Source organism: Astyanax mexicanus, chromosome 6 (genome assembly GCF_023375975.1).
Source record: "Astyanax mexicanus isolate ESR-SI-001 chromosome 6, AstMex3_surface, whole genome shotgun sequence".
In the NCBI taxonomy this organism is placed as follows: Eukaryota; Metazoa; Chordata; class Actinopteri; order Characiformes; family Acestrorhamphidae; genus Astyanax; species Astyanax mexicanus.
This window is the reverse complement of record NC_064413.1, coordinates 35,537,528-35,557,312: the sequence shown is the minus strand read 5'-3', so window position 1 is coordinate 35,557,312 and position 19,785 is coordinate 35,537,528. Positions and strand designations below refer to the sequence as shown.

The following is a 19,785-nucleotide window of genomic DNA, read 5'->3' as shown; positions in this document are numbered from 1 at the left end:
TTGAGGCACAGAATAATAAAAAAAAAAATCCCCATTGTGTGAACTCACTTCACAAATCATTACAGGCACAACAAACGTATCTACTGTCACTAAAAAATAACTCACATATATACAAATAAAAGAAATACAAGGATAATTTTAGGGCTGGGCGATATGGATTAAAAACTATATCTCGATTTTTTTTTTCTGAATTGCGATATACGATATATCTCAATATTTTTTCATCCCATAAGGTAATATAAGAAAGATACTTTTGAGACAAAGCTAAATGTTCCAAATTTTATATTGGTACTTTTATAATTCAGTGCCGTATCCTGTATATTAGAGTGGCCTAGCAGTTCTAGCAGCATTTTATATAATCAACAAGGGGAGTGAGTGAAGGAGGCGGGGCTAAGTGAAGCTGTACAGAGTGACAGCAGGAGAACTGGCGGGGCTCACTGTAACGCGGCGTAGTCTATATCGTCCTATATCGCATATGAAACTATATCAATATTTTTTATCGATATTTCGCCCAGTCCTAGATAATCTAATTACCCTTCTACAAACCAATCAAGGTCAAGTATATGAATTTCTTTAGTCCGCTTGCTGCAGTGTAAAACCAAACTAAATCATTAAGACTAAATGTACACAATGTAACAAAAACTTAAAACTTAGTTCAGACTTTAGGCTAGACACTGAGGTGTTAAAATGCTCTAAGAACATGACAAAACTTAGGTCTAAGGCCCAAATCTAGTAAAAAGTTCAGTCAAGAGTAGAAGAAGCAGCGTCTTGATTTAAGGACGGTGAGTTCGGACAAACTAATGCACAGAAGTAAGAAATAAATGAAGATAGCAGAGTGTGGTACGAGTGTAGGTGCGGTAATGTTTATTTACTCTTGACGTCAAGTTCAGCTTTGGTTAATTATAACATGCAAATGTGCGTCCTTTCTTTGACAGCACTGACCTCTGCAGAGGCGGCGCGCAGTATTCCAGCAATAAAAAATCTCAAATGAAGGACATGCCAATTTCAGCAGTGAGCACCACCTTTACAAACACTGGCTGCAGAAAGACGTACTCAAACAGAGCCTGCATGATTAGAGTCAGTCAGGTAGAATATATTACCTTTATTTCTGATTTTACTGTATATGGCAAGCGAGTTAAACTTGATAACTGCGAAGTTAGCTTCTTAGCTATATGAGGCTCTTAGCTAAATCGTTACTCTTCTGTCAAAAACGCTAGTTATCCAATTCATTTTCCACAATGCAGTTTAAAGCACGTTCACTAATTCATTATCTGGTATAGCTCTATTCACTTTTTGCTCTATTTAAATTTGTGGGCAAAGTTATGTAAACTGAATAGAACGTAATAATGCAAAAATGTTTTAGTATTGAAGAAGCTGTGTGAAAGTTTAGGCAACCCTGTTTAAAAATGTTAATATGAGTTTTAAACGAGCAAAAGGTAAGGACATCCAAAAAGATTAAAGATGAAGAAAGTTACAAATAAGACCTTCTTTTCCACAATTAAACAAGATCAGCCCATTATTTTTGTTCTCTACCATTTTAAATGGTACAAAAGAACAGGTGTGACACATGAAAAGCTGTAGAAAAGAAAGGAGGATGGCTGCTTACAGCAGGACTGTCTACTAAACTAAAATAAACATACCTCAAAAAGCCCAACCAGCTGTTTTAAGAGGTGGAAGTTTATGGTTTTTGGCACAGACATCACAGTCTACATATACAGTGGTATACAATGATATGAACAAGTGTGGGCACCCCTGATAATTTATTATTAATGTATTGCCTTTTGTTTTAAATAATTATTGCACACTAACTGTAAATGCTATAAACTTCAATCCACTTCATAATATCTTCGTGTTAATCTGCTATATGATATATTGACCTAAAATTCCTGATCTGAACAACCAATGATTTATAAATGAAAATCATTCAAATTATCAAGGATGCCCAAACATTTACTACTGAATGTTTGGTGGAACTTCCTTGTTCCTTGTTATTTAAAACTGTAAAAAAAAAATCCTCACAGGAAATGCAACCCCACTAAAGTTCCTATTATGACCCATTTTTTAACCCCTGACTTCAAGAAAATTTTATCACTCCGCAGCCCAAAAATCTGACCAGTTCTGCAGAATTTCATCGAATCTGAAAGAATCCGGGTCAACTGGCCTCACTTTAACATATAAAGAGAACAAAATGTCATATTTAACTTAACGTATTTAGTGAATCATGTCACCTTTTACTTATTAAGCTATTCACAGTAACAGAAATGGTGTTGAACAAAGGTGCCTAAACTGCGTGCCACCATATATTCCAGTTTTGTGATATTACCGCCATGTTCAGGCCTAGTCGTGACTGCACACTGCGCTGGAGTCAAAGCCATCAGCAACAGTTCCACTGCTCCCAAACAGCATTTTATTTCGGGTAACCGCAGAGCCACCGATGATACTCTGGGATTCAAGTAGTGTTGTGGCATATGCAGTATGTTAGCGATAATAGGTTGCCGGGTGCTAAGGAGAATAAATGGGCTAGGAATTGTGGCAGGGCCTCGGACTGGGATCCCCATCCATCATTTCTATTTATAGGCCCAAGTCCTTCAACCAGCTCATGCTCAGGACCCTGTACCGAGTCGACTCCTTCGCCTCATGAAAATGAACGAGCATCAACATGCACCGTGGGCACTGTGAACGTACAGCTACGTGTTCGTACCATATGTACGTACGTTACCCTCAAAGATAAACAAAGACTAATTATACACACTCATTAATCACACCACTTACTGTATAGCTGGCTGTTGACTTTATAAACAAAATATACATTTGCCCCGAACAACCCATTTCTCGCACACTCCTACTCTCTCTCTCTCTCTCTCTCTCTCTCTTTCACATACACATAGGCTAAAGCACACACGCACATATATACACACACGCATGTGCGAGCGCTCGCACACGCACGCACACACTGCTAAATGCACTTAAACGCCCCTGCACATCCCCACTCAATTAGAAACTTTTGCTCTTTAATAGAGAGTGCTTTGCATAGACAGCAGCTCAATAAACAGCCATTATTCCTGTGATTTCTAGCTATCACTTATTCAAGTGAGTGCATTAAGATATCTAAGCCTGATTGACAGCCTCTTCAAACTAAGCGATGGAGCAAATTAATGAACACTGGGAGGGAGATATGTAGTGGGCTCACTTCTGACTTTTAAAGCAGGATAAATAAGGCCAAATAATATAATTGACCTTATATGTCCTGTATTTTCACCGCACATGCATACTGGGGATTAAAAGCAGGTATAAATATTAATGCAGACCAATTTCCATAAGCAAATAAGCTGTGTATTATCAGAGGATAAGTAGCGCTGGAGCTCACGCACAGCAAAGGAGACGCAACCCCACTAAAGTGCCTATGCTGACCCATTTTTTAACCCTTGACTGCAAGCAATTTTAGCACTCTACAGCCCAAAAAGTTTAACCAGTTCTGCAGAAATGCACCGGATCTGAAAGAAGCCGGGTCAACTGGCCTCAGTTTTACATATAAAGAGAACAATACTTCAAACCACAATCCCTTTCCTCGGACCCTGGCAGGTAGGGATCAAGAAAGTGGTCTGTGACATAGGCACACTTTTTTAATGCTATTACACTACGATCGTGCAAAAGTTAGAATGTTATAATCACGCCAGGTCCTCTGTATTAGATTTTGGATTCCATTTTTAATAAACATTTTTCTGCCGTGTTCTTTAACCTCTTTAACCTCATACTGAACAGATTTCTCTCCGAATAAACTGATTTAATTTGGGCTGGGGCTCATAATAAAAATTTATGTAATGGCCCTGTCAGAACGTACACGGGCTTGGGTAAGGTTGGGATGGATTTTTGGTCTAATAGGTGGTCAGTGTTTTATGACCCAGCTATTGTTGGCTCCATTTAACTTTTTTTTTTTTTTTAAAGATAAAAATAATTTCAAGCTTTTTTTTTTTACATGCCATTAACATGTCAGATCATAGATACTACAGTGGTAGAACAGAATCTTGAAACTTACTACAGAAACTACAGAAATGTCCTCTTTTTAGTTTTTTTTTTCAATTAGAAATGTAACACATTGTTGTGTAGATACTTTAATATGTAAGCATTTGTTCATTTTTTGTCTGGTTCATTACACAATGACATACAGTTTGTTTGTCAGCCCACTGACTCCACCCTCCCCTGCCCAACAGTGCTCAGCGTCACCGGAATTCTGAACGCCCACCCCGCGCTGCTCACCTGAATGCTATTAACATGCTCTATAAAGGAGCCCCAGCCAAGAGACTCTGAGCATTTCTATTGACCTCTATGCTCTGAGCATTTTATTTCTAGTGTTAATTTCGGTATTCTGACCTTTTGCTTCGTTTTTCTGTTCTGATCCTCTAAAAACCTTGTTTGCCTGTGATTAAACCCTTGCTTGGCTTTTGGACTGTGTTTTGTGGAATAAACTGCTGTCTGCACTTGTATCCAGTCTCATTACCTGATTGAGGTGACATTGTTGTTGACAGTTTAAAAGGAAAGTAAATGTAATGTTCAATTTGGCGTTTTCATTAGTGACAGTTCTTAGCAGAGTCATGATATCTGGTTGTATTGCGATTTTAGACCATTAATTAACTAAGGAAATGAAATGTTCGATTATATCTTAGGTTGCTCGACCAACTAGTAATACAGTATTCAGATTCACCAATACAGAAGGCAGCCTTATGCCAGACCCGCAGCATACATCTCTGAGTCATGGCTTCCTGTTGGACAACTCTCTTCTATTTATTTATTTATTTACCTATTTACTTATTTGTTTATTTGCCACGTACAACTGACACACATAAGGCAGGATTGGCCAGCATTTTAGCCCCTTTTTTATATATATATATCTTGCAAGTCACATGTCTCTCCCCCAAACACGTTCCTCAGATAATTCAATCACATGAAGATACCCAACATTTATTCCCCGTGTTCAGCATAACCTTGCGTCTCCACGTCTGCGTTCGGAGCGAGAAATGAGAACTATGTTTTGTGGTGCGTGTATTTATGCCCGGCTCATAAAAATAGAAAGCAGATTAGAGAAGACACTGAAAGAAGCATCTATCTTGGCAAAGCCCCTGGGACTGAGGCAAAGGTTATTAAATGCATCACTCTGCCTTCTGTTGGGAGATTTAAATATGAAGTTAGTGTTCGTCATTCTCCCAGGAGACAACCGGCTCCACCTCGGTGTATTTACACACCACTGATCTCATCCATAACACACACACACACACACACACACACACTTTCAGATATTAACACCACTTCATTAATAACACACATATATATATATATATACCCACACAGGCATCCACATAACATACATAGCCCAAACATACGAGCAAAAGATGACCGACCCCTCATGATTTTTACATTTAACATATGTTCACACAAGCATGGGTGTTTTCATGCACACTTCTGTGCACAGCTGCACACATCCCCAGCTCGCACTATTATTTCTCTCACACACACACACACACACACAAATGGTCGGCCCGAGTAGAGGCCTGCTCATGTTTGTCCAGCGAGTTGCACTAACACAGGGAGACTGCACGCTCGCCTCTCCAGCTGCTTATTGATCCCTTTCTGCCTGCGTGCAGCCGGGATGAGTCCAATCCATCACTGGCCGCTTCTGCCGGCCCCTCCAGCATGGACCACTTCTAATGAAGCCAGAACCAGCCTCACCACTGCACTGCAAGTCTCCCTCTCCCTCTCTCTCTCTCGTTCTGTCTCTTCCCACCTTTTTTGTCCACTATTGCCTGAGCACAGACAGCCCTGCAGGGGACAATGCCTCTCTTAGCACATGCACACGTGCCCACATTCACACAATGTGCTAACACACACACACACACACACACACACTATCACAGACTTCTCACAGTCGCCACTTCTGACCAACAGACCAACACCGGCATCTCTGCTCCTGATGGGGAACAATGGCAAGAAGACAGATGGGAAGAACTGAAGAGAGAAGTAGTTTTTTGGGTGTTTGTGTGTGTGTTTTATTGTTTTATTGTTTTATTGAACAATATGAGGTAAAATGAAGAAGAGAAAAAAAAAAGCAGCAGAAAAACCCTCTGACAGCTTCGGACACTTTTGACAAATCTTTCACTGCTTTTTTTCCCCACTTCTGAGGACTTGAAGCATGTTTTTTTTCAGCGGCAGGTTTCATCTCAAATGGATTTCTGTACGATTCTGAGCGACTTCCCCACCGGGTGTTCAATCAACTCCAACAATGCTCCCCCTTGCTCTCTCCGCTGAGCTGTAATGTCCCTTACAAGTGTTTCCAGTGTTTGGGAAAGACTGAATGGGTTGTACAGAACGTAAGCAGGAGATCTGTGGGAACATCTGCATGTGCAGGTATCTCACTTTTGAATTGTGTAAAATGTAAATAGGCCCTCCACTGCTTCACCATTCTGAGTGGCAGTGAGCGACAGTGAGTGACATTACATTACATCTATTTCCACAGCACTTTGCTGACGCCTCTGTCTGTTTTAAACATTTGAATAGTATTACAGAGGTGGGTAAATGGACTGGTTGGAGTGATACCCAAGGATCATTTTTAGTGTAGTTAGAACTGCAACGATTGTTTAAATTTGTCAACTACAAATTTAATTGTCGACTAATCGTTAATTTGTAACAGTACTGCATTAATCAAAGTGCTGGGGACATAAGCGCAATAGGGAATGGGTAAATGTCTCACTCACATAGTTTACAATCACCTTAGTCTGTCTCCAAAAGTGCCCAAACACAACAAACTACATATTTACTCACTAAATATCAGTACTTTCCACATTGAAACAACATCTACACATTTAAACGCCTTTTAAATGTCTTTTTCAGCTCCTTTTTTATCATTTTTAGAGATATAATGATCGTTGACTAATCGAAAAAATTATCATTAACAAACCAATCATTAGTTGCAGCCCTCAGTGTAGTTTGGTGAACTTGCCAAACCAGGGAATTGAACCTGGATCTGCAAGGGGGATAGTAGTGTTTTAACCCACTATACAACAACCAATGACAGCAGGGGTTGTACATACTAATCGACTAGTCGACTTCACTCTTTGATGCGATGATGCTTTAAGCTTGATGTCAACCAGTTTATGTAATTACTAAATGATTAAGACTAATGACACAAAGCACCTCAGAAAAGACAATGAAGATGTCAGTGAAGATGCTGTATAGCATTAGTTTGTTTTAAAACATTTTTGATACTGGCTAAATTCTGTTCCAGGGACTCTTATTCTGAAAGGTCATGTTAGAACACCCGGTTATCTATGACAGGGTTGTGGGTTTGAAACCCTGTTTTAGAACCGCCCATATTTGGCAAAACAGGTCTGAATTTTAGCAAAAAAAAAAAAAAAAAAAAAAAATCAAAAATCACTTCTATTAAATCATGTGGTAAATAAAAGTTTTTTTCTAGTTTCTCCTGTACATCAATAGACCCTGTGATTCACAAAGTCATTTAAAATTCATAATACCAAAATTGTTAGATATAAGATATATCCCTGTGAAACATCCAAAATAAGCAGGCTATAGCAGTTGCATCACTTCTTCAAGGATGAGCAAGGAAAAAAAATGTAGACTTTCAGTTTAGTTATGTTGAGCAGTTATTTCCAGCAGAAAAAATATTATCCAGTTTGTGTTGGTCCTTGATGTTACTATGGTTTAAAAGCTGTTCGTCCAGGATAAAACATACCCTATGCTGGTAAACTAGCTGCTTAATCAAAATAGCATCTGACCAGCACAGCATATAAATTCGAGTTTAATGGTTTAACTGGTCCATCTGTATGTAAGGTGGTTGACCAGGTTGTCAAGCTGGTCGTGTTAATAGATTAACGTGATTCACAACTGCTTCTCCAATTCAACTTGCCAATATCACTCAACTACTTTGGCAAAGCATGCTGGTTAATTGTTGTGTAGGATATTGCAAGTTGTGTAGGATATTGCAATCTAATTATATGAATGAATTCAGTGTAGAGTAGAATTAGCTTGCCTGTAGCAATATTTAAATTTTTACTCTTGAATGATATTCAAATGCAAAGGATTCAGTGACGTTTTTTTTTTATATCTGAAATTATCCAACCCACTCATTAGGATTCCCCCAATCACTAGTAATGCCCCAACACCAGGAGGGTGAAGACTAACACATGCCTCCTCAGATAAATGTGAAGTCAGCCGCCGACACTTTTCGAACTGCTGCTGAAGCAGCATTGCCGAGTAGCATTACAGAGCGCACGGAGAAAAGTGCAGCGACTCGGTTCTGATACATCAGCTCACAGACGCCTCGTGCGGAGTGACATCACCCTTTGCAGTGATGTGGGGAGAAAGCTCCATTTACCCACCCAGAGAGAGCAAGGCCAATTGTGCTCTCTCTGGGCTCCTGCAGCTGATGGCAAGCTACATGAACAGGATTCAAACTAGCAATCTCCCAATCATATTGGCAGAGCCAAAGGATTCAGTGATGTTCAAAAGAAAAATATACTTGTTTTGTGTACAGGGTTTTGAACATATGTATTTAACAAATAACATCGTTCTGCCATTCATTTCTGGCACAGAAAAAGCATATGCGTTTTTTCTCTCTAGTTCCCCAAAGGTGGAACAAGCTACCTGCTGCAACCAGAGCAGGAGCATTCCTCGCTACCTTCAAGAACCTCCAGAGCTCTTCAAAGAGCACTTACTCTCCTAACTCCCCTAACAAACTAACTATTTCTCACCTCATTTCCTGCTCCCCTTCTTCTGTCTTGTATTTTAAAGTCTTCTATTGCTTATGTACCTCATCATTTGTAAGCCACTTTGTGTATGTACAATGTAATGTAATGTAACGCAATGACCTCAGTGAGCCAAGCTTCTAGAAGAAAAGAGAGTCATCCAGCTAAAAGCGTGAGCCAAGCAGCGAGAAAGAGTGAACCATGAACCAAAGTGAGTTGAGCTTTTAGAAAGGGTGAGCTGAGTAACTAAGCAGTCTTAGATGCAGTGAACTGTTACAGAGCACCTTTCTGGTCACAGTGCTTTGAGTTTTAATTAAAGCTCATTGAATTGAATGATATATAGTTGTATTATTATATATTATTTCTCACATACAATAATTTAGGCACTCCTTAGTCCTACCGTGCAGAGTGCAACTATAAGAGGTGTCAGATATTGAGGAATTACTGGCATGTTCATGATCAGAGTAAAGCAAATTACAGTTATGTACAAGAAATCTCTGAAGCAAACAGATAGGCTTCACATTTAATACATCCTTTTTTATTATTTTGGTCTAAATTTCCTAGATTTAACCCAACTAAGCAGAAGACAGCACAGTTTACATCAGCTGAAACTGCGCATAGCGCACGATTACCTGCTCCCTCCAGCAGCAACCCGTTCCCCGAGACTAAGCAGCTGGCCTCTACACCTGAGCTGAAAGCTGCCCTCTGCGGATTTCTAATTGCCCACACTCGCCGCCTAATGCGGCAGCGCTGGAAAAGTTTAGCGCCGTGCCTTCAGGGTTCATTTCCAACGAGGCCGGGACCGCTTGGCCTTCGCAGCCGCTTCCTTGGACTGTTTACTGCTCTCCCCCGAGGAGCTGGAGCTAGCGGAGGTGACTGACCTCAATTTCTCTCCCTTTCCTCTGCTTTAGAGCTCATGAATAAGTGCTCATAAATAACCCCATTCAGTTCATCCGCGGCCGGCCCTAGCCCCGGTGAAACTCCGCAGAAGCACATCGCAAGTTCAGTGCGCGATGAGCGTTGCAGCCTTGCAACGGTGGGGAAAAAAAAAAAGAGAGAGAAAGAGTGAGCCTCTGAACCGTCGCCCGAGGGAGGACATTACGAATTAAACACACATTTATCACTTTGCCTGGCCACTGTACGCTCAGGATAGTGGACTGTATTTTGCACTGTCTGGAAAACTGTACATGACATGCGGTGAGCCACACAGAATGCCCACCCACACCACCAACACAAGCCATTTCACAAATATAGGCTACTTATTCACGTATTCAGTAGATAGATTACTTCAGAGCTGATGAATGGCCAATCAAAGAGCCGATTAGTCGATTATGGAGCTTTGTCTCCTTAACTCTCTAAATTACAAGATGTGCTTATGTCCACTTTTCCATATACAACCAGCTTTTAGAAGTTTTTAGATGTATTTTTAATACATCTTTAAACATTTTCTCTTCACAGCTAAAACTAAGACTAGGGTCAGTGTTGTTTGGAGTGAGAAATGTTATGTGAGCTGCCTATGACCCAATCTGTTCACTTGTTAAGAGGAGGAATGGGAAAAGGTCATGTGGTCAGATGATACCAAAATAGAGCATTCTGCTATCAAGTCCACTCGCTGTGTTTGGAGGAAGGATAAGGATGAGTACAACCTTATGCAAAGAGGACAAGACCAATGCACTGTATTAAGAGAAAGAGTGAATGAGTCATGTATTGTAAGATTCTGGCCAACAACCTTCTTCCCTCAGTAAGAGCATGGAAGAAGGGTTGTGGCTGAGTCTTCCAGCATGACAATGACCCAAAATATAAAGCCAGGGTAACTAAGGAGTCTCTCTGGAAAAACAATTTTAAGATCAGGTCCCCTAGCTTTGGCAAACAACAACACCTAGTTCCCCAATGGTGGAACAAACTACCTTCCACTACTAGAGCAGGAGCAAACATTGCTATCTTCAAGAAACTCCTGAAACCAAGCTCTTACAGTGCTTACAGTGCTTAAACTCTATTTGTTCAGAGGATCATGATGAGTGTATCTGTGAATGGCCTCTTTAAACAGTGTTGTTGCTTACCTGCTTCTCACAGTGACCATAATCTGGACCCTGGTCCACCTGGAAGAAAGATGACTCCCCTCGGTTCTTGGCCATCTCAATCAGACTCATGGCTGTGCGCACAGTGGAATTACGGGCGTGCACAAACACCATCACCTAAAAAAAAAAAAAAAAAAACACATATTTAGGAGTTAAACATCAGAGTGTCTTTAAACATTTCTGGTGACACCATGCAATTTCTTAACGGCAGACTACTGAAATCGGACATAAACTATATGTCAAAACATTTGTAGGATAAGATAAGATAAGATACTTTATCCTTACGGTGTCTGAACAAAAATAAAATAAAATAAAAACAGCTCTATGTACAAGTACACAAAATTTACAGTGGATGTATGAAAATATATACAATATAAGTAACAAATTTACCCAATAATAAATACAGAAAGTGCACAGTGCGTTGAAAGTTCGGTTACTAAGGTTTGTTAGTTTTATTTTTTTCAGTTCTTTGGTAGTGGTCTGAGAGTGTGTTTGCGTTTTGCAGTGTTCAGTTCCCGTACAGTACTGGGGTAAAAACTGTTTTTCAGTCTGTTTGTACTGGAAGTGATGGACCTGAAGAGGGCAGCTGTTGGGAAAGATGATGTCCAGGGTGGGAGGAGTCTTTCAGGATGTTGGCTGCTCTGCTGAGACAGCGAGAGCTGAACAGGTCCTCCAGACTGGGTAGCAGGCAGCCGGTGATATTCTGTCTGTAATGTCTGTAATTCTGTCACTCTCTGTAATGCTCTCCTTTCTGCCACTGTGCAGCTACTGTACCAGGTTGAGATGCAGTAGGTTAGCACACTCTCAGTGGCACAGCGATAGTAGGACACCAGCAGCTTCTCCTGAATGTTGTTTTTCTTGAGAATGCTCAGGAAATAGAGTCTCTGCTGTGCCTTCTTGACTGCAGCTGTGGTGTTTGTGGTCCAGGAAAGATCTTCAGAGACGTACGTACCCAGGAATCTGAAGAAAGGGACTCTAGCTAAGCTAGGTAAGCTGGATGTTCATCTACACAGATTTCTCTCCTTTGAGTAAAGCGTTTCCCTTTACTTACAGTAAGCTTAGATTTCCAGATTCCTACTAAGACTAGGTGCAGCAGCTTTAGCGGCTAGCGCTAGCAGTGGTTAGTGCTAAGAAAACGCCGCCTGACAGCACTACACTAAGGAACCCTGAGTGATCTGGTTAGCCAGGGCACTATCAGCTAGCAGTTCGTACCACATAGCATGCTTTAATACGGCAAACACGCAGGCTACAGTACAATACACTCGCCTCTGACAAACAAAAACAGGATAAACTCTTTTTGGAAAAAAACTATAAATAAGCAATATTATTGTCCATATAGTGTATTATAGTTCTTGACAAGCTCCATGAAAAAATACGTGAAAAAAAGTCTCTAAAGTCTAGTTTACTCTGCATACATCCCACTCATCAAGTTGGATGCAAAAATTAAGTGTCCCACAAATAAAAGCCAGATTAACAATATATAATTTTAGCTTTGGGCAATAGTCACACTGCCAGACATGCAAGGACATATCCACATAAGAAAGTTTATACATAGTCAATATTATTTAGGTTATTTTAATTAATTATTGGATACAATGAATGCATTATTATTATCATCATTATATGCTGGACTATTCAATTCTGGTCAAAATTCCCGTATTTTTAATATCGTGCTATACATATGTATATATCTTATGTCATATATATCATATGTTCAATATCATGCAGCTCTCATTATTATTGCAGGCCTTGAATTTCACTAGTCTAATCTGAGGCATGAATAATAAAATGTCCTCTTCAACAATGATCTCCATTTGCTCCAGTAAAGCAGTTAACAGCTAATGCGGAGCTAAGCACATTCAGAAATAAAAGACATAATAGACATAATAGAAATAATGGAAATAATGGAAATAATCACATCTGACAGGTAAATTAAGCAGATCTAACTGAATGAGATGGTCAATGTCAACACCTCATAAAACTGACTGACAAAGATTTTACAAAGTGGTAAAAACAAAGGAATTTGCCCAAGTTAACAAGCTAAAAAGAGCCATTTCTTCATGACAGAAATACAATATAGGTGGTGAGAAGCGTAGATCTGGAAACCAATAAGCGACTGCAAATAACCACAGTGCTCTCCCTCTGCCTGCCAGTGCTGAAAGCTTCATCCTGCACGACGTGCACAGCTGCAGAAGGGCACAGCAGCATACACCTTTTGTTAAAGGACAAAAGGGGGGTGTAATTTTCCTATTATACTCAGGCTGCCCTTGCAAAACAGTCAATACCCCAGACAAAAAACAATCAATAACAGAAATACAAGACAGTTATGAGATGGAAGCAAAGGGCCTCTCGCCTCCTCCTCTCCTGCATTCCTCACGTCCTTTGAGGACACCATAAAGTACTAACAGTAATGGAGGAAAGCAGCTATACACTTTATATGGGTGGGTGTGGGTGTCGGTGCATGTGTGGGTGGGTTACTCCATGTTGCATACCCATGGAATATCCCTGCACAGCACATGCTGCTACTGATTTCTGTTTTCCAGTTGAAGAGGGGGAAACAAACAAATTAATAAATAATACTGCAGTCTGCTTTAACATTCGCACCTCATCTACACTGACTGCACAGGGCGGCTGCTTTCTTTCCCAAACAAAAGAAACAAATGAAAGTGTTATATAACTCTGACAGCATATCAGTTTTAAAAATCTGAAATTGCAGAATTTGTGGGACTGTAAAAACAATTTTCCGTCCTTTTAAATCACTAGACATTCTTATTTTGAACTTTTAATACGTTTAAATATTCTGCCCACCTCACAGTTTAGGAACAGTCCAACTTACTAACAGTTAACTAATAATTAGCAAATAATATGGCTTATCAATGAAAATATAAACCATATAGTGTGGATATGCATAGAAGCATAAGGCTGATTTTTAAGGATGTATTTCTGTACATCTGTACACAAAAGGCTTTGCTTTGTTGTAGGGCTGCTGCGATTAATCAACAGTATCTACAATGTCAATTATAAAAATGTATATTAAAGGACATTAATATGTTAAGCCGATACATTGTTATTATTAATATAATTTAATAAATTTAACTTTTTAGATCTGTAAAACACATTGCTTTGTCTCATTACCACGGTACATAACTGCAGGATGAGGTCAGTGATTTTTCACTCTAGTCAAAAGTCAGCTCAAAAGCTTCAGTTTTAAAAAATAATGTCTGCTCCAAAGCGAAAAAGTTTTTCGAAGTTTCCAAAGCCCCAAAGAGTCAAAAATACAGAAGTTTCTGAAAAGTTTTAGCAGGACTAGTGCAATATCTGAGCCCTGTAGAGTCACACAGGTGCTGTTATGGACAATGGACCACCAGAAACTTTGAAACCACAAAAAGTGATGCCTATTCATTGGTGTAACCAAACCCAATGTTCTTTTAGCTACTAATTATGACTCCAGTCATTATTTAAGCGACAAATTCACCTACCTACTACAAAACAAATTTCAGTAAATACATGAATAATAGAAAATGATAAGGCTAGGATCAGGACTTTGTGTGGCCATTGTATGGTTATGTATTCTTTGTGCTTAATAAGATATGAACTATATATATACCTCACACACTAGAGTGGTTTAAAGTCTCCCCGCATTAAGTTGTGGAGCATTAGGGGGAATGAGTTGGGGATGAGGTATAAAGGTGATCACTAGTGCTCTTTCTTCACAGTAATTGTCCAAAAATGTATAAGAAAGCCAATGAATGAGTAGGTATCCATATATAATTTTTTTCACACTATAAGACACGCCAGATTATAATGTGCTCTATTTATGATTGTCTATTTTCTGGTCTGTTTTATACATAAGAAGCAGCAGGCTACAGGCCGATAATACTCATCTCTGAGTATATATGGCGAAAGAGCTAGCGCTTAGCACGGTAAGCGGATAATGCTAATACTGCTCCAGCCTCAGTGCTGGAGATTACAACCAGACTGGTAAAAATCATACATAGGGTGCACTCTATAAAAAGCACATTGACGATTTTTGGGAAAATTAGAAGAAAATAAGTGCGCCTTATAGTGCGAAAAAAATGAAAATGTATTTCAGTGCTAAAACCTATGAAAGAAAATACATTAAAATGGTCAAAACGATTTTGAAGATAAGGTATTATAAAGGAAAATGCAGCATAATACTGCTTTAAAGCAACAGTCTGTAAGTTTTGGGGTTTTAGAGACCCCTCTGGTGAGAATATGCAATTGCCCAGTGGATATGGAAGACTACTTGAAACGTAATGTAAAAAAAAATGCTGTGGGAAATTTTGTTTTATGTATATATTTTGCTCATTCACTTATAAAATACTGTCAAAATGAAGAGCACAATGGCATCCAATAAACCTACAAGACCATTCTGTTTTTAAAATTAATGTTTAAAAGAGACAAATCTTAGGGACTGCTGCTTCAAATACATACAATTTTTTTTTTCCCACCTGTAAAGTCAGTGCGATCAAGTGATGCAAAACCGACTGCAACTTTTCTGACTCCTTCTTTTTTCTTTATCTTTTTGAACAAAATGTCCCTAAACTCAGTCAAATAGCAGTGAGGGGATGTAATTGCAGTCCATTTTAAAATAACTCACTGTGGTGCAGTCAGTAATTTTTTTCTTTCTTTTTCACTATGGCTACAGCCTTCTGCCTGCTTTTTTTATGATGACTAATACAAAACCGAATTCCAGATATTAAAAAACAGGGAAACAGAATTGCTGTTGTCGCTGTGATGGCGGCAGTCAAGACATTATTCCAACTTGCTTATGTCTGTGCTGTCATGCTAAGGGAAACCTCTGAACACATCACAGAAATTACATTCATCTCAAAGTCACTTTATCTGCTGGCAACTTTAGATAACCTGTGGATTTTACAATATCACTGACTTGTAGGTTAAACTATGTTTAGGTGAGTTTAATCAACCAGTTTCTGACAGATGCCAAAGGTATGCAAAGGATTAAAGGCACATTTCTCAACAGAAAGTCAAAAATCAGTCTGAACGGTCTCGTCTCATACTATATAAGAGAAACTCCAAAGCAAAAAAAATCTAATTGGCTTGAAGAAAGAAAAAAAAATGGAAAAAATTGCAGCACTTAGTGTTGTGAGTAGGTCAGAGCACCATGTAATTGGGAGGCAGGAGGAACTCAGACTATTTAGGATTAAAGACAAAAAGAAGAAAATAATTAAAAAAATACAGTAGCAGAAAAGAAAAAAAACTCTTCAGTCGACTGAAAAAGTGAAGAACAATTCTCCATCTAACAGGCAAGTATAACATGAGTATTAACAATGCCAAGTTACCACTAAAATGTATGCATTCAGCTTCTCTCAGGATACATTAGCTACTGTAAATAGTAACAAAAATGCATATTTAAAAAAAAGTATTTTTTAAAGGGGGAAAGGGAACTTTAAAGAGTCTTTAAATCAGTAAATCTAATACTGTGATGACAAGGAAAATAAATATTGTCTACGCATTGTAGTTTTAAGTAAGTGGTTTAGTCTATTTCTTTGAATTGGAGGTTTTACAGTGAGGTTTATTTAAAGTTATAAGAACTTCATCATCTTTCACATATTTAACGTCCACCCCACTGTGTGACTTCCTAAGCATGGTTCTGCATTTTGGGGAGTGGCTTTGGACAGAGGGCTGTAGAAAGAGGGTGATATTACTGTGTATTTTATCTCTATTTAATTAGTATTTTTTTATTTAATATCTGGATAAATTAGCTTCACAGTGCTGCTTTTCCTTTTGCATAAATGTATGAAACAAAGTAACAGTGTCACAACTATGGTAACAATAAAGCAACACATATGGTAATACATTTGTAACAATGACCAGTCATTCAATGGGCGGCCAAAATTTTTTTACATTTCATTTTTTCTCCTGTTCCTCTGTTGGAGCAATACCAAGTGAGACGTTGCGGCTCGGCTGTGGAGACACGGCAGAGCACTGTTATTATGTGGAAAAACCATGTGTTTGTTTTGGGTTCTTTTCCCTCTGTCAGTACCTGGAAACAGACCCAGCACTTTGGCGTTTATCACAATAATTGGTAACTAATTAATTCATGATTGCTAATTTAAGGACAGCCTTCCAAAAACACCCAAACACATACTTGAACACCTGCCAACACGTTTCTCACCACCGCCCACAGCAATCTGCATTTCCTCATTGTGCTGGAAACATCGAGAGAGAGAGAAAGAGAGAGAGAGAGAAAGGGAAAAAGCTCATCTGAAGAGAAGATCTTGAAGAGACTCCAGCAGCTGTTCTACAAGCTGCTTTTCTAAGCTAACAACAGTGACAAAGTCATGTCTGTGTGTGTGTGTGTGTGTGTGTGTGTGTGTGTGTGTGTTTCTGAGTGTGTATAAGTGTGTGTATATGTGTGTGTATGTGTGGGATGAGGGACAATGAAGGTCATAAAATTTAGTGACGCCTTTTGTGACATTATGCACCATGTCCATGAACAATTCTGCCAGCAATGATGTTTAATTGCTCCACAGCCATGAAAAGCGTGTGTTTTCTCTGGCCTTCAGGCTTGAGTAAACAGAGAGAGCTTGTAGAACAAAGCTGTTGGTTTCTGTGCACAAACACACACACACAGAAGGCATTGAGACATTCACTTCTAAGTACAAGACAGCATCCTCCCAGCTGATGAGCTAGTGGTTACTCTTCCTTTATATCATTACCACCACTTCACCGAAGCCTGAATGCAACGGTTCTGCCGGAGGCCAGGTTTCTCTGGGACTACAAGCTCTAATCTTGGTCACGGTTGTGGAGATCACCTTGCTGTCTTTAAAAGAGCAAAGGAGGAAGAGAACCACAGAGGAAAAGGTCTCGGCCATAAGGGATTTCATGGATGTGTAGCTGAGGCGGTGCTGCATGTGGATGAGCCAGCAGCTGTCTGTGAGAGCGGCTCAGAGGAAAGCTGACCCATTGGAGGCGCTCCGTGCCCCGCGACTGCAAACAAGCCTCAGCTCTCTCAAACTCCACACCAGCACTGTAACCCTCGTTTCACATATGCTCATCCATTCAGTCCAATTAAAAAGATGAAATGTTACCCAAAGTTCACAGAAGCCAAGACTGATAGAAGTTAGGTATTAATTTCATGCATTACTATAAAGTCCACCATTGCTAAAGAGCGCACCATGGAGACATTTGTACAGCCACACGATATGGTTCCAGATGACTGCAACGGGAGGAAATTCATCAGCAAAGAAGCCTAATTTTTACTGCTTTCTACACCATTTAGGAGGAGTTTAACAGCAGCATGGAAAATTGATTTAAGGATACAGAATATCATTTGAGGGCTATTAAAAAATTACCAGAAAAAAAAAAACATAGGAAAGCAGAACGATCCTGAAAACAAATAAACAAACAAAAAAGCATCACACAGATTGCACTGATATGTTAAAATAGGACTCAATATTTTCTGTTTTTAGATGATTTTTTAGAAATGTTATCAGAAGCTATTAGTCATAAGCAGACATTTATTTTTAATGGTAATCAAAATACAGCTCTGGAAAAAAAACTTTAGTATCTGAATCGGTTTCTTTGATTTAGCTATTTATAGGTATATGTTTGAGTAAAACTAACATTGTTGTTTTATTCTAAAAACTGCGAACACAGTTTCTCAAAAATACTGTCATTTAAAACATATATTTGTAGAAAATGAGAAATGGCTGAAATAACAAAAAAGGTGCCAAGCTTCAGACCTCAAATAATGCAAAGGAAACAAGTTTATATTCATAAAGTTTTAAGAGTTCAAAAATCAATATTTGTTGGAATAATCCTGTTTTTTAAATCACAGTTTTCATCCATATTTCGTTCTCCTCCACCAGTCTTACACACTGCTTTTGGATAACTTTATGACACTCCTGGTGCAAAAATTAAAGCAGTTCAGCTTCGTTTGATGGCTTTGGATCATTCATCATCCGATTGATTATATTCCAGAGGTTTCCAGTTTGATAAATTCAAAGAAACTCATTATATTTAAGTGGTCTCTTATTTGTTTCAGGAGCTGGATATTAAAATATAAGATATATTAGTCATGGGACAGGATCTTTAACAGTAATAGTGTCCTGTGGAAGCTAAAATAGATTTTGAACTGACCTGTACGATATGTTTTTGGGGCCTCTGTTATTAAATACAGATCTAATTTCTGCCAGAGTCATTTATCTGTTCACACAGACAATTCTAGCCCACTGCATTGTCCAATCTGGGTGGTAATACATTCTATGGTGTATTTCCGTTACACACACAATGCTGTGGTTTGAAGTGTCTTCATCAGGAAGAGTCAACTGGTATAGTGTTTTAAGCATCCTGGAGTTTCTGGAGGTGCTGAACAATAGTTGATGCTTTTTTCTTAAAGCTGTGAAGCTTCAGCTCATCCCAAATCACCCATCTCAGATGGGTTTAGGTCAGAGGATTGTGGAGGACAAACTCTTTTTTGTTTACTAAAAAATTCCATATGTGTCCCTTAATTGTTTTCATGTCTTTAATATTGGAATGAAATAAAGAAAATAAAGAAAAACATTGATTGAGACGATGACACACAGTGTCATTAATGCAAAGCACCAAAAGAAACTTGTGTAACAATAATGCCTTAAAATGTTCAGCCACCGTACCTGGAGTAAGTTCAATGAGATGATTCACATATAAAAATACCAAATATCTGCTTTAGCTTACAATACTTATATTGGAGAATTCCAATAAAAACAATCAAAAAGGGGTGCAATGGTCTGTTTGCCTTAAAAATAGTCTAAAAGCAAATATAAGAAAAAGACTGAAAAATATGAGGGCATGAACAGAAATCTGCGCTAAGGAGAACACCTGAAATTTTAATTTCTATCTTTTTAGAATCAGGGAAATCTATAGGACACATTCTGGCTAAAGTGGCAATTATAGTTAAGAGCAAAGTAAATTTCCACCCGCCTTCA

At 38.9% G+C, this 19,785-nt stretch overlaps 1 protein-coding gene across 2 annotated transcripts in view; it reads right to left on the bottom strand.

Moving 5' to 3' along the window:
• ascc3 (activating signal cointegrator 1 complex subunit 3) overlaps nucleotides 1-19,785 on the bottom strand; it is a 202,395-nt gene that overhangs the window by 68,474 nt on the left and 114,136 nt on the right. For both annotated transcript variants that reach the window (XM_049480038.1, XM_049480037.1), the window contains exon 14: nucleotides 10,814-10,948. In XM_049480038.1, coding sequence (XP_049335995.1) covers nucleotides 10,814-10,948 — 135 coding nt within the window. The remainder of the gene's footprint in view (nucleotides 1-10,813; nucleotides 10,949-19,785) is intronic.